Source organism: Pyxicephalus adspersus, chromosome 1 (assembly GCF_032062135.1).
Source record: "Pyxicephalus adspersus chromosome 1, UCB_Pads_2.0, whole genome shotgun sequence".
Lineage (NCBI taxonomy): Eukaryota > Metazoa > Chordata > Amphibia > Anura > Pyxicephalidae > Pyxicephalus > Pyxicephalus adspersus.
Window position 1 is genome coordinate 142,911,313 of NC_092858.1, and position 16,934 is coordinate 142,928,246.

Below are 16,934 nucleotides of genomic sequence, written 5' to 3' on the forward strand. Positions count from 1 at the left end.
GGGACATTAGATTGTGAGCTCCTTTGAGGGACAGTTAGTGACACCACTATGGACTTTGTACAGCGCTGTGTAATATGATGGCACTATATAAATACTGTATAATAATAATAATAATAAACATTTAGTGAATCTTTGGTGAAAACATTTATGAATAGACTCCTTAATAACACATGATGATGTTTTGTTAGCACAGGGTCTGGTGTTGCCATAATCATGCCTGGAGAGGCACTACATTTACCTTATCAGTGGCGTGTGTCTAGGGCTGCTTTGCTCCCTGACCATTGCATGCATTCAAAGGGTTGTATAGGTAGAATTCCTGATATTATCTGCAATCTGCAGTGGTTTCTCTCTACTGCATGTATATTCCTGTAGTTATGTATGAGCTGGTGGGAGAAACCATTGGAAGTGGCTGCTTTTACCAGCTTGTATATCACTTGTAGGAATAGGTACTCAACACTCACTCAACACTCCACTTGGGTGGAATAGTGCAGTGGCTGAGGATCGGGAAAGTGGTTGGAAGACAAAGGCTACCAGAAAGGTAAGTATATCCAGTATCCAGTACATATCCAGACAACTGACTTTGTAAAGTGCTGCATAATATGTTGGCACTAAATAAAGAGTAGTTAATAATATTAATAACCTTCAAGTTGCACACCATGCCTACATTTTTGTCTAATGCTGCAAAGCTAACACCTTGGCTGTAGTAGAGGATGGTCACTTTGGGTCTGATTTTTTAAAGTTCTCCAAGGCTGGCGGAGATACACTTTCATCAGTGAAGCTAGGTGATCCAGCAAACCTGGAATGGATTTATTTGAAGTTATTTGCTATTTGTTAGCAAATGTTTTCACTTTTGGACCAGATCCTTTCCAGGTTTGCAGAATCGCCCAGCTTTACTGATGAAAGTGTATATTCTCCAGCTTTGGATTTAATAAATCAGGCCCATTGGACCAATACTGTAACTAGGCTAGGTTCTTCTCATGGGTTTTTTTTCCTACTATTGTATTTATTTTTTATTTTTGAACCATTATTTAAAACCCCTCAACATTCCAGTTATATTTTTTACTCAGTAATATAAAAGGTGTCAACATTAATGTTCACCCTCCACAGGTTATCAGTTTGATAAACTGTGCGTTCATTTATATATTTACTCTTCAAACTAATAAAAATTTGTATTGAATATATTAATGTCACTGTCACAAAGAAATTGGACAGAGCTGCTTGTTTCATCAGAGCACAGTACATTTATAATCTTCCAGGCTATGTTTAGCATCTACTTTATTATTGATGCAGCTTTTTGGCACGAGGAAAGTAATGCACGATACACAGGCAGACGGTGAAATCAACAATAATGCCTGTGCTGGCCGGGTGGCAATAAAGGAGTTAATCTCCCTGACCTAAATGTAAAGAGCATTTTTAAAGAAGCTCAAAATTGCTTTTTAATCCAGGCTCCCGAGGATTTCCTTTGTTGCCATCTGCTCTGCACCCTGGGTATTCACTTCCAGAATTAGGTCTCTTTAAATGACAGGAATATTGGTTGTGTTTGTCCAGTTCACCATAAAATCCTACACATACAGACACTCTATCCAGTCTACAAAGTTTTTATACATTCCACTTTCCTTATATTATAAAAGACAGTAAAGAAACATGCATTGTTTAGTAGTCTGTGAATTAATAATAATTCTGAAAAAATCCACACTGGAATATACAGTATACCGATATAACACCACACATGTCACGTAACAAACTCAATATGCCTATTCAGTAGGGGGTGATTTGATCATTGTATTCAACGGGACTGATTTATAATATCAAATGACAGAAAAGAGTGTTTATCTCCTCTAACCTATATCCCAACAGTGAGATCATTCCTATTCCAAGACTAACGTGGGAAGCGATTGTCACCAGTTGGTGGTGCATACAGTACAAACCATTTTATGGTGTCTGGAATATGACAATATACCCATTAAAGCTGCAATATTGTGCATTAGGGATATTGCATTTCACTATATGATTGAAACTTTGCAGCCTGGGAGATAACATATATAATATAATATAATATAATATAATTTTTAGCATTTCATATCCAAATGTATTTGCTGGTCGCAGTGATAGATGCATTCCATCTCTAACTTGTTGGCAGATCATTAAAGTGACACACATTATTTTCCATGATGGAAGAGGAGCATATGTTTAATATATGCTGATGTCTGTTTTTTTTTACAAATGACTGTCAAACTACCACCTAGCCTGGTACAAAACAGGAGGTACATAATGATGATATACGTATCATTGCTTATTACATTTATGAGCACTTTTAGGAGTTTTTGTTTTCTGTATTTCTGAGAAAGGCTCTCTTATTACCTAATCATGATATATCCGGTTGCCTGATAAGCAATGCAATTTACAGTTAAATACTATATACTGTATTTAACTGTAAAGGCAGCAGGGACCGGTTACAGGGTGGCGGAACCTGCAAGTAATAGTGTTTGGTACCCCTAGACCTAAATAAGCATTTAACTAATGCAGTGGGGGGGGGGGGGACAAAACCAAATGATATGGATTTTTTTTTTGTTATATTCCTTAAATTAGGTTTTAATTAACCATTTTTCTAAATAGATTTTATTTTACTGTGGGCAGTAGGTGTGGTCAGTAGGTGCAGTAAAATTTTAATATTGTTTCTAATTGATTTATGTAGTTTACTGCATCATATCTATTTCCACTAGCAGAGATGTAAATGTTCAGTCTCCAACTTGCTTGAAAAATAAAGTACACAATACATTTTTCTGGTTGTTACAGTTGTTTATGACAGTGAATATGACAAAAATTGTTTATGACATATGTAAATTACCATAACAAGGTAGGTAAAAAATTATTTGCATCGTTATTGTTATCTGCCGCATTGGGGGTATCATAATCAGCTCTGCTGCATGCAAACCTTCTCGCTCAGACAATAGTTAGCATTCTAAAGGCATAGAAGTCAGTTAGGGTATCAACTGATTAATGCTGTCAGTAAAAAGATTCTTACTATCCCAGCAGCTGTCTGGGTTCTTAGGAAGCAGATCTTTGAATGGCCATTATCAATTACGGGAAGAGTTACCTGCCAACTTGCATGTAGTAAAGGTACATAACGTAAGTGTAAAGTTAGGTGTAGGGGATAATTTCTAGGTTCATACGGGTATTGGAGAAACATAAAGTAAAACTCTAATTTTATTTGACTAATCTGCATAGAATTTCTGTACATTTTTTATTCCAGCAAAGACAAACTGATACATTTTATTCTTCTACATAGGACTAACTTCCTGCAAAGACTATGTTCAATTTTGTTAAAGGAGTCCTATGTCAATATCCACAGAGGAGAATTATATTATTAATAATATTACACAGTATTTATATAGCGCCGACATATTATGCAGAACTTTACAAATTATATCAAGTCTTGTCACCAGCTGTCCCATGGGGTTCACAATCTAACGTCCCTACCATAGTTATGTGTCTTTAACACAGTACAAGGTCAATTTGGGGGGAAAACAATTAACCTTACTTTTTGGAATGTAGAAGGAAATGGGAGTACCTGGAGATCCGAAACTGGGACCCAGCGCTCCAAAGGCCGGAGTCACCATGCTGCCCAAGACCAGTCACTTAAAGGGAAATGATGCCAGAACCCACCCACTCACCCATTGCAGGCTTGGGTTGTATCCAGAGACACAACCCACCCACTTCCCTGAGCCTGCAATCCGTACAGGGGACATGGTAGGAGACCCCGCTCGTAGATGCACCGGCCAGAGCTGCGGACCACCAAAATTTTCCACGGACCACCAGTTGGCGAACGCTGTTTTAGAGCACATGTTTATGGAGCTGATTTAAAAATATTGGGTATTCACTTTTGCTCCTATAATTAAACTCCCCACCATGGTCATATGTCATTAACACAGCCTAACGCCAATTTTGCCTTAGGACCATATGATGTTAATGCGAGGAAATGTCCCTGACATTTTACCAGTCATTATTTGTCTTTGGTTTATATATAATGATTTGATAATTTGATCATATGCAGCAAATTATTCATGTATCTGCTTTTCCTTCTACTGGTTTAGACTTAAAACCTTCACTAACCTCCTAGATGTGTAGAATGACAATTTTAGTACTTTGCTTCATTTTTCTTACATATAACATGAATGATGTATAAAAAAAACACTTGCCACATCTTGAAATCCTGACATTCTGTGAGTGACAGGCCCCTAAGCATTGTTCACAGATTCCAAATCGTACAACTCAAAGAGCCCATAATGGCCCCATTGCATGCCTCATGCATACTGGATACTATTTATTAGGATGTGGGGGAAAGCCAGGTTTATATAATCAATGCATTTCTGAAAAGTCATGTTTGCATATACTGTAAGTGTGATAGTTTCCATGTAGTTTCCATGTAGCAGTTAGGAGTATTTTAGGATCATAGGGAATTAGGCACCTGGTGGTGGCTGTTTTCATACAGATTTATTTTTATGGTTAGGTTTACTTTAATGTGATTGTCATTGATTTCATCTGAAACATAAAAATAAATCTAAAGTTTTCCTTTAGCTGAATCAAATGTCACCTCAGCCCTAGAATCTCTTTTGATCCAAGGATTGTTCCTTGTAAGCGTGAAATGTTCTCTCTGTTATGTGACAGAGGGGAGGATAGAGCTGTGAGCTATTTTCAGAAGAGCTCTGTTAGCCGTATATAATTTACAGATTCACAGAACAACGTCTAAATTTCCCTCCCAACTGGAACGGCCTGTACCAATCTCAGGACATTGACACTAGAGCAACGCACATGATTCATATGTTTAGATGAGATGATGTGCAAGGCGATACTTGCTTTTTCTTTTTCCTCTCGGCTACAAAAACGTCAGGAAATGAGCCCAAAATAACTTGAACACCATAATCACTAGTTTCCGCAGCACGATCTCTGGATGGTTTCCTCAAGACACCCCAGCAATGCATGCACCATAATTCTTTAGCACTGACAGAGTAGTATTACTATAAATACATTTGTGCAAGCAATGTGACTGATTTGAGTAATTGTAATGACCTTGCAATGTTCAGAGCAATAGTGCCAGTTGCTGCTTTTTGGAGAATATTAAAAATTAAATGACAAAAAAAACAAATGCTCCATTTAGACTCCTGGTATAAGTAGAATATGTGAAATAGTGCTCATGGTGTTTCTTTTTATCATTTATAATATTTAGAAAACATTTACTTTAGAAACACAGACTGGTATTGCTTTCTTCATGTTAATGAAATGAGTTTAGGAAATTTGACTTTTCGCTGATGTCACCCATGGTTTGGCTGTTCTGCGTCAGTGATTTCAAGCACTAGACCTAAAGAAAGCCAGGCATGAGGGCAGTAATGGAAGTGGACAACAGTATAGGTGTACATGGTTAAGGATACATATTCCCAATAACACTGTGGGGTGGTAAATTCTGTCTACAGTGGATCAAAAAGTAAATGTAAACCCAATCCCTAAAATCTCAGGTAAGCTTTAAAATATAATTATAAAAGTTCCATTCAATGTTCCTGAACTGAACTGTATATATGATCAATAATGACTCCATTTGGTAAAACTCCTAACTTGAGAATTATCTGACATTGACTGTCTTGCTATTTTAATATACTTCAATGTTGTCTGAATCAGTACTGTCCATGGTCAAATATACAAATGCTGATTGATTAAAAACATGCATAGTGGTTGGGGTTATGGTGTGGCTTGCAAGGTGCTGTCTAAGAACTGCTGTTTCCACCACCCTTGTAAACCTGGGATTTGGCATTAAAATAATATATGGTAATCCTATAATAAAGAATCCTGTTCCTGTACTCCCTGGTACAACGTTCTGTCCCTGTCACACAGCATTGCCACCTTGTCATATAATGGCAATATCATAAAATAAAAAAAGGGGCATTAGTGGTCTGTTGCCAAACAAAACTCTGAGACCGATGAACTAATGCTATATTTTTTAAAATTCTATCATCTGTACATGGTTTTACACAGATTCCAGCCACCCCTTATGGAAACGTTTGAAAAAGCAGCAAGCAATGTATAAAAGAATAGTTATGGTCTTAGACTTAAGGTCTGCTTTCAGAATAAACCATATCTGTCTTTAAATAAATACAGAGGCTTCTATTACAGATTTCCTTCATAGTATTTATTTCCCGGTACTAATTTTTTCATTCTAAAGACTATTTTTGGAGTCCTTGACCTGGAACACACATACAACCAGTCAAGTCAGAACAAAATCAGAGCTAATTAATTGCATACTTGGTCTGAGTTCAACAGCATAACACTCTTCAATTTTTCGCTATAGATATATTTACCTGTTTTATTTTTCTTTTCATTCCCATTAAAACAGTAATGACATCCAATTGCCCTGCTTAAAGTATGCTTCAGAGACTTACATGTTGCTGACAAAGCTCTCAGTGTTATCCGACAGGACATGAGGAAAAGATCCATTGGAAAAAGTTATGTTGTCAGATGAGACTAAAACAGAGTAAAATGCAGAGTATGATATATACAATAGCTGGATGTATACAAGCACTGGCTATCATTCCATAACATATTTCACACCCAAATATTTATTATAGGAGCATATATACAGCTTACAGAGCTTAACATATGGCATAAGGTAGAGATATACACATATATCTTTAAATAAAACACATGTCCATATTAAATATAGAGTTATATTAAATATTGTAAACGCTCAGATATATGTTTAGTTTAAAGGGTTTATTGTTGGGATGCAAAATCCAAATAGGGTATTTAAAGACTTAGTAGTATATATATGTAGTATTTTTTATATTTATGGACAATTCAACCTAAAAAAATAGAGAACTAAACTTCAAGCAAACACAGAGACATGCGGTGTTTGTCAAGATAACCAGCTATCATCATGTACAGACACAAGGTTGTAACACAGCAAAGATTATGTTTCCCTCTCTTGGTAGATAAGCCGTAAATTGGCAATTTCAAAGTAATGCTTTTACTTGCTAATGCAACATATAGGGTGTAAGAAAAAGGAGAAAAATAAGAAGAGAATAAGAAAAGTTATTTTTCTTTAACACACTTACCAAAACTGTAGTTATGAAGATATTCTTACCATAAAATAATGTAGGTGTGACATAATCTTTGTGAAATGACTCATTGATCTATGTCCCACATGCAGAAACTGTTAACAGAACTTAGAGTAAAGGAAATAGGAAGTTCTTAGCCAACTGTTGATTGTCCTTCAAAAAGGCAGTGACAGAACCTGAATGGTTGGAAGCATAAACTGTGAAATTACTGTTTTTACAGTTTTTATAAATAGGCTCATATGCAAATAGTACTATACTACATGGCCATATCAATAAAACATAGCATATAAGGCTAAACTATTGTCCATTGCAAGTTGCCTATGTTGCATAGCAGATTGCATTTGATTATAAAGTGTGCACATGCACAGCAAGTAAGCCAGTACCAAGGGCACACAGATATTGTTTTCAGTGTTTACTCCAAGCTGGCTTAAGCAGTAGCTCTGGTGGTCTTTTCTCAGAAAAGAAGCTTTATTTTAGCTCACTTTTAATCATGCAGCATAAAGAAGTTGTAAAATGTCTGCATTAAAAAATAATAATAAAATCTGGTAGTCTGAACATTTATTGCCATATACAACCTGGTAGTAACCATCTGATGCATTGAGTTACAAGAAGGGGAGGCCTGCAGCAGGGGACTGAGCGTACAGTTATAGTTTATTGGTTGGAAAAGGTTTATATTAATAAAATGTAAAGTATATGTAAAGAGTATACTAATGTTATATTTATGGTAATGGAGATAATATTTATATGCTATGTAAATATGGTTATAATTAATGGTTATTTATGGTTATTTATTGTTATATATGTTGTTGTAATAAACGGCTGCTTGCCAGCCAATTTAAACCCAAGGAAGGTGTCTGTGCGTTTTTGGGGTGAAGAGTATTGGCTGGTAGGCAATGGCGGAGGAAGTGCGGGAAAAGCTAAATGTAAGTTGGGTGCAAGAAATAGGTGCAATGTCACTAATAATAATAAAGTAAGGAAGGATTGGAACTTTGTCTGGTTTTTCTGCTGTCTGGGGTTCTGTTAGAGGGATCTTCCTTCACTTTTTGTACTGCTGTCAACTTTTTCCTAAGTGACGAAGGCAAAACTGAAAATCTGATAGGGTTTCTAGATTTTCTTTACCCTACTAAAAATCATTACTCTTAAAGTGGAATTAAATGTAAATAGGAAAAATTGTGAGTAGCCAGGTTCATTATTGCAGTTGGGACCGGCTATTTACCTTGCCTGTTAGCAATCTTTGCTTCTATGTACATTGGGCTGCACATGCAGCATTCCCCTAGGCTGTCAAGAATTAACAAATTCTTTTGTGCTTGTGCAGGAGTTACACCATTCCAGCTTGGCCAATCAAGATGGATAAAGATCTGGAACCAAGATGAGGACCAGGTGAAGATGATGGTGCCTGCAGTGGAATGAGGAGAGGTCAGCGTAATAAACAAAATGGCAGAAAGAACATCTCATGCCCCTTCTGCAATAAACAACCTGCCTGCTTGCAGCTTTTATCTAGTTAAGTTTAGTTCTTCTTTAACTCCTACCAGACATCACCAATCCCCTGTAATTTCCAATGAGAAACGTGACTTGATCCTCACAGTGTTGTAAATAAATCTTCCCAATACAAAAGACTATATTACCAACAAATAAATAGGGATGCTTATAAAAGTCCTTCCCTGACAGTCTATTAAAGAGATCTAGACAGGATGCTGCCTAATTTTAGGTTGTAGCATTGTAAATGTAATGTGGGCTGTATTCTTAGGCAATGTTCTATTTTACTTATTTCTCTTTCTCAGACATCCTTTGGCTACATGCCAATCTGTGGTCAAATGCAGCTAAATGGTTTACCAACACAGCCAATAATAAATTATGTTAAAATGCTAAAATTTTTACAATTATTACAATTATAGACAAGACAAGATTGCTCTGTTTCAGAGCTGTCTCAGGTCCTTTACTTGGCTCCTTACCTTTAAACAAAGTCTGCAAAGAGAGAGAGGTCAACCTTCAGACAGTCTGCTGCATTTAATGCAGACATATTTCTAACTGGTATTAAGACTGTTATTCGGCCCTCCCCTCAGGCACGTTGCCTTGGCGTCACCTTTGATACTGTCTTCTCCTTCACCCCCCATATTCAGAACATTTCCAGGTCCTGTCATTTTAGCCTGTAAACATCTCCAAAATCCGCCCCCTACCTGTCCCCAGAGACCACCAAACTCCTTGTACACGCTCCTATCATCTCCTGTCTGGACTACTGTAACATCCACCTCTGGTATTCCACTAACCCGACTCTCTGCTCTGCAATCTATTATGAATGCTGCAGCCAGACTCATCCATCCTTCCCTCCGCTCCTCTTCTGCTGCATCTCTTTGTAGTTCTTTTCATTGGCTTCCATTTCACCTGAGAATCAAATTCAAGCTCCTGTGCTTTGCCTTCAAATCCCTTCACAGTTCTTGACCCACTTACATTTCTGACCTGATAGAAAAATACTCCCCTAGCCACTCTCTTTGCTCCTCCAATGACCTACTAATGACTTCCTCACTCATAACCTCATCACACACAGCACGGCTCCAGAACTTTTCTAGGACTGTCATGACTCTTTGAAATGGTCTCATTTAAAAGAGCACTCAAAACCCATTTTTTCAAACATGCCTACCCCTCTTCTTCTGTCTCTTAAAGCCCTGACTACTTACCCACCATTCCATATCCCCCTACTATTGTGTGATACCTTCTGGGCAGGGTCCTCCCCTTCTCTTGTGTCATTGTCTGTATCTGTCTCTGTCTGTCAATTGCAATCTTTGTTTAAAGTACAGCGCTGCATAATATGGCGCTATAGATACTGTATAATTAAAACAATAATATAATTATAACAATTATAACAACAATATAATATGCCACATTACAAAATATCTATGCATTTACTACATGGAAAAATAGTATATGCTGAGTTACTGGCATACAGTTACATAGTAGGTTAGGTTGAAAAAAGACATAAGTCCATCAAGCTCAACCACTAGGGAAATAAACATATCCCAGATATAAAACCCTATAAGACATAGTTGGTCCAGAAGAAGGCAGACAAACCCCTGGTACAATTTGCTTCAACGGGGGACAAAAATTCCTTCCTGATCCCATGAGGCAATCGGATGTTCCCTGGATTAACAGTCACTGTTTTTTTTTCCTTTAAAGCCTTGATACCCAGTTATATTCTGTGCTTCTAGAAAAACATCCAGCTTTCTCCTATAGTTATTTTCATATAGTGCATTATAGTCTTTTTCATACAGTGCATTACTCCTAAAAGAAGTTCAGGTTTTAGTAGTGTTTTTTTTTTTAGAACATCCTTTTACAGCAAAGGTCTCATATGATTAAAAATTGCAAATACCTTTAAACAGCTGACACCATCATTTCCACAGCAGACATGGGTAAGAATGTAAAGTTTCCTAACATCTCTGGAGAATATTTAGTTGACCTGTAGGGATTGTTTTTCTATTCCCAAAACAGAAGTTTAAAGTTAAATGAACATGCCATGCCCACTGAGCCCTTACCCCTCTTAACCAAAACAAACACAGACAATGTATCATATATCCTTTCATTCTAGAATACATTTAGTACTGAGACAAATTGAATAAAAGTGTCAACAATACATTCAATTATAATACACAATGTGGACATTTTCTCTAATGGCCTTAGAAAGTAATGTCTACAAATATGTTGTACTTAGAGATTGTATATGCAAAAACATAAGAAGTGAAGGGTAGAAGCCATCAAGTGCAGAATTTTTGAATAGGGCATAAATATACTGTATCGCCTATCATTTACACACGGCATCTGACATTAAAACAAATCTAAAACGAAATATTAATCTAGAGCAACAGCGATGAATTTTGATGTCTGGAAGATGAATATTGATTGGCTGTAATGGGTTACTACACTTTCTGCTCCACTCTTTCATCTCATAGGAATAATCATGAACCTATAACACCTGCTCACCTGCAACATTGTTCCTAAATACCCTATTTACATTTCCAGCTCTGTACAGGTGTTTGGGACATTGATTTGGTTGTTTGGTTACAGTATATGCTTTTGCACTTTATATATATATATATAATTTTTTAACGTTTATATTTTACTTGCAAAATATCTGTAAAAACAAATGACATACACACACCCACCATCCACAAAGCAGCTGTAACCTATTTAGCTGATTTCTTATTGGTGGCCTTGAGTTGCTATGTAACATTGATATAAAATTACTCAGTAAACTTATAGATATTACATTATAATGTGTTGCAAATTGATATTAGATTAAAGATTTGTTTCAAAATGTTTTTGATCCATTAGGAATTCAGTTGTTCTGTGTTCACTGAAGCAGCTGGCTTAAGCACTAAGGATCCAAATCCTAATTTTGGCCAGGACACTGGCACTGCATGGAGTTTGTATGTTCTTCCTTGTGTGGGTTTCCTACCATAGTATACTGGTAGCTTAGTTGGCTTTCCCACAAATCGCCATTAGACTATGTTAATTACATTTGACTATGGTAGGGACATGGTGCGTTCCACTAGGAAATATTTAGTGACATGACTATGGACTCTGTAAAGAGCTACAGAAGATGTCATGCTATTTAAGATGGGACAAGCCAAGTCCCTTCTGTAATAAAACAAATTTACTTTTATGTGTACATGCGCGGCTTATGATAAACTGGACATCCCAGTATTCACACGCATGCACTGGAGTTATGTCATCCCTGCCCAGCCAATCAAAAAGATCAGGAACCCAGAAAAGGAGTAGAAGACAATGGTAGCACCTGCAACAGAACAGGTAAATTTGTTTATTTTATTGCAGAATGGACATCGCCTGCAATAAAGAATCTTCCTGGTACAGTTTTTATATGTTAGGTTTTAGTTCTGCTTTAACATCAATCAGAAGGAGACTAAAGCTACGTACACACGTGCAATATTTGTCGTTAGAAAACGAAGATTAATGTCTGATCAACGATTATTCACGATTATTTTGAACAATCGTATTGTGCACAATTCTGTACATACTGAAACGCTACAATCCTTTAAATATAATCCACCAATAATGTACACACACTAGATACGATCGTTTGAAAGATGCAGGAAGTAACATGTACAGGAGAAAGTGTATCACAGAACAATCCACGATCACTGAACTACCGTACACACAATAGATAACGAACAGTCGTTGCCAAATCAGATCTGCTGGGACGGTCGTTCATTTCCAGCAACATTCCTCGTTCATCTGCGTTGTTGGACAGCTGTTGTTCACTTTTTTTGTTAACAATTATCGGACGATTGGTTGTTAATCGTTCGTTTCCAACAATAATTATTGCACATGTGTACGTAGACTAAAAGACAACGCAGATAACAGAAGATAGAAAGCAAAGTACAGTTTGATTGCAGGGCTCTATATTTAGGTTTACCCACCATAAATCTGTGACACCTAGGTTTCCTGAAGTCCAACCTAAAAATGATTCCAGAACCTTTGGGGCTCATTCACATCGGTGTTGAGGACAGTGTTCAGCAGCCCCAACTGCTAGGCCCATTCCTAATAAATGAATATTTAGCAGCAGGCAGTACAAAACTGCTTATTAAAGTCCCCATTTATTCCCTATCCTCCCATCTTGACTTTGGGCACAGTTTCCAAGCATGAGGATATAACCACACTGTCCATGTGAACCAGCCCTAAGCAGAAGTATAAGAAAGATGCTGAATAGTCAGAATAGAGGGTTAAGACAAGACAATTCTGCACATTTAGATCCTCACCACTGACAAAGCAAAAGCTACAAAAAAAAATGTCAGCTATTACACTGCCTTTGTGTCGCATTTTTTATTACAAACTTACAGATATGAAAAATATATTACTGAAAGTGAATATTATTTCATCCCATATAATGTTTAATTATGTATCTAGGGTTACAAGTTTTAACATGAAAAATGATTAATATACATCAGATACATACAATACGCATTCCCATGGCTAAATGATGTCATAGGTCCAAGCAATGACTTAATTATAAGCGTTTAATGGCAGTAGGTCAGACTGGTTTTGCAGCTCATTGAAATGATAAATGACCGAGCTAATGTAATTTGATTTATGGGTTTCCTCCAGTTAAACATTGTGTATTGTTCATAGCTTTCTACCCAGGTGGGTTATCCAGGGACGTCTTGCCCTGTTGAGAAAGTCACCAAGTATGACATCAGTGATAAATGAATGTTGCAGAACACATTGTGTAATGTTATGACTTGGCAGCAGGGGGCGACGCTCTGTCCATCATTATTCAAAGTTAGTTTTGGACACCTTGTGGGTAATTCTGAGTTACTCTAATGTGTTTTGTCATTCAGCAGCAGGAGGGCATCTTGACACTTGTAGTGCTACAGGTTAGCACTTATCGTTTGCTTTTCTTCCGTTATAATCTAATGAAAGCCTCCAGCTATTTTTAGTTACAGTGCTGTATTTTTATAACTGTACCATCAAATACTATCTTGTGTTATTGTTTCAATCTGCCTATACAATATTACCAATTTTGCAAAAAAAGGCACAACTGATTGGATTGTAATGCACTACATAGTTATCAGTTAATCTGATAACAAAAAAGTGCCTTACCTGTTACAAAATCAATCGGAATTATGATTAATTAAAGTTTTTCCACAAACTGATCATATAATTATTATTATTATTAATAAACCTGGGCTAAATCTGTGCAGCTCACCTGTCCACATTCCGTATCTTCTGCGCACCGTTTATCCCGGAACATGCAAGAATAACCAGATACCTGAAGTGATCAAGCAGGTATGATGCATTATTGGAGAAGGGACAATGCCTGCCCATTTCTGTAATGATGACCTGCCTGATTGTGCAACCTTAAAGCGAAAGTAAAAAAAAAAAAAAACTCACCTTTACTTTTGCTGATCTTCGGAAGGTTTCTTGGATCAGGTCCTGCATTGTCCTGGAATCCTTCTTTATCCTGGCGCAGAGGAAGCACAGGTGCCGCCGTCTTCTTCGCTTTTCTTACGCCTCCTGCCTACGTCACTGAATCTCGCACTGCGCAGGAGCAAGATCAGGTGACATAGCCTGCGGTAGATGGGGAAAAAAAGGTTGCCGATGTCACTGAACGTGTGAGATTGGCATTTCCCCCCCCCCCTATTGGCACAGAAGGAGCAGCCAGAAGCCTCCTGGGATGCATGACGTGGGTATCCCAGGAAGCTCTGCACTCCCATTCAGTCTTTATCACTGCAGCGATAAAGGGCAGATGCCTTACCCTTTTTTGTTTTTTAAAAAAAAAGGGTTTTACTCCCCCCCCCAAAAAAGAAGGTAATTTTCACCCTATATAAGGGTTGTCTACCCTTTTATGTATAGTAAACATTTTAGTTTAGGTCCACTTTTAAAGGTTATTAAACTGTATTTTTAAGCGCTAACATATTCCGTAGCTCTGTACAATAAATAGAGGTTGCAGATACAAACAATAACACGGGAGGATGAGAGGACCCTGCCCTAAAGAGCTTACAATCTAAAAGAATCCACTGAAAATATCTCATTGGGGTGAATTTCTAAAGCAGCGAATGTGACATTTACTGAAACTTTTCCTGTTGGAGAATCAATCACTGCCATGTAAACACACAGACCTGAATGATTCTCCACCAGGGAATGTCAGATTCACTGTTTTATAACAGTCTCCATAGTATATGGCTGGTATCAGACTGCCCTCACCAGAATAGGTACCACCATTGGAAAGATTCTCCTTCACCTCCTGTTTTGGTGGTAACTGTGAAGTTTTGGATTTCTCATGACTTTTCTCAATGCCCATAAGGGCAGATAGACAGGGTGAATCTTTCATGCTGGGAATTTGAGGGATGAAAGTTCTAACCCTTCTCTATTTTATCCAATAGAATAGATAGATAAAAATAGATGACAGATCAAAGTTGTCTCTTGCTGCTCTGCCTGCTGCCATCTCTTCCATAGCACTCATCTCCTGCCATTGGGTGGTCGCTTCTGATGCCAGTCTTGGTACCAGTCACATTCCCAGGATTTCACAGATGCCACGCATGAGCCAGGACTAACACTGCGCTGTGCATGTGCCACAGATGGGGGAAAATAACTAGAAGAGGGGGGGAAATTATTATTAGCAAAGTGTCATCTAGCAAATAATAAAAATTCTACCCCAAAGCAATATTTTTTTAATCACATAGGGCTCCATTTATAAAACAGGGAATCAGACATTCCCTTGAGGGAATCTTCCAGGTCCATGTGTTTCGTTGGCAGTAATTGATTCCCACCAGGGAATGTTTGAGGGAATGCCAGATTCCCTGCTTTATAAATAGAGCCCATAAAGTTTTCTGTTCTTACAGAACTGTCTGATTCTATTTCCATCGAGAAAAGAAAAACATTCCTGTGGGATTTATCGGCTCATCGCTCGACGTCTTCTGAGGATGAAAACCCGATTAGCACAGGTTCATTATATTGGAAAATCAGAACTTTTTTTCAGTGGATTTCCTCTAATTAATTATTGTAAAAGCCCCAAAAATATGTGGGAAATGGATGATGTACAAGACAATGTGTGCTCAGTACTGCTGAACAAGAGCCGGAAACCCAATCGGTGACATCCTGTACTGTCGGAGGCCGCTGTCCTTTACTTGTTGAGTGGCGGCACTGAGAGTTCAAATGTTTATATTGTGACGCAACACAAAAGTCACAACTTTAATGTCTTATAGAGGAATCTGTGGCTGCTGGGGCCACTTGTTATAATATGTAAATATGCCTGACTTGTGTGCTCTCCTCCTCAAGCAAAGTTTTTAGTGTTACTGGAGTAGTGAGTCGGCACTCTCCTCCTATCAGCATGCTTCTTGCACTGATTGGCTCTTTGTGCTGCTTTTCTCTCCCCTAGTCTAAGCTCTCCTGTGAAGACCATGGTTGTTTCCAGGTATTTATAACTATACTTATATATTGTGTATATTTGGGTGCAATACTTCATGTCTTTTTTTTTTTTTTTTTTTGAAACTGAGTTTTTATTGAAAAAATGTTTTACAAATACAACAAAAGAAACAAAACAAAAAGAAAATGGACAAGAACACAGCATAAAGGAGCATTAGCAACATATTACCAAAACCATAAGGCATAAAGTAGGAACAAGTATATATATATATATATATATATACACACATACACATATACATATACACACATATACATACATAAAAGCTACAAGAAAAAATAGCAATAGTGGAGTGCAAATGATGCAATGTGGTTTCCAGCAATAAACATGACAAACCAGTAAATTCCTGTATACAGGACATAACATCACAAATGGGGAGGGAGGAAAAGGGGATTCTGAGGCGATTTGCTATATAACAAAAGGAGGGGAGCAAAATAAGACCATCACATCTGTATTTGAGCATAATAGTCATCCCATGGCTTCCAGACCGAATTTAGTGACAGTGTTCCTGAGCAGGGCAGTAAGGTATTCCATCATTCGGATATCCTGAATGCGGGCGTATAGTTCTTCTAAGGATGGAGGGGAGACAGACTTCCACTTAGTGGAGATCAGGGTACGGGCTGCTACCAAGATGTGTGTGCTGAGCTTGGTAGGACCTGTTAAGGGTAACTCTAGCAGGTGATGTAGAGGATCTAAAGTAGATGGGCATTTGGTCCGATCTATCAGTAGTTGAAATTCAGCTTTAGTAGGCAACATCTGGAGGTAAGTGTGCCATGTATGTGGCAAAGCGTCCGCTACCTGGCCCTGATTCTGTTTGCGAAATGTGAAATGGCTCTACAGGAGCATGAGCCCCCAAGGGACCTGTCCCACAAGATAAACTGGGTGTGCACGAT

At 37.7% G+C, this 16,934-nt stretch overlaps 1 protein-coding gene across 1 annotated transcript in view; it reads right to left on the bottom strand.

Annotated features, from left to right (window-relative positions):
- The window catches only part of LYRM9 (LYR motif containing 9), a 99,146-nt gene extending 89,842 nt beyond the window's left edge, over positions 1-9,304 (bottom strand). The window contains exons 1-2 of the mRNA XM_072416633.1: positions 8,323-9,304; positions 6,351-7,282 (exon numbers count right to left, since the gene is read on the bottom strand). Of these exons, the coding sequence (XP_072272734.1) occupies positions 6,351-6,486 (136 nt within the window). The 5' untranslated portion in view covers positions 6,487-7,282; positions 8,323-9,304. The remainder of the gene's footprint in view (positions 1-6,350; positions 7,283-8,322) is intronic.
- Between the last annotated feature and the right edge of the window lie 7,630 nt (positions 9,305-16,934).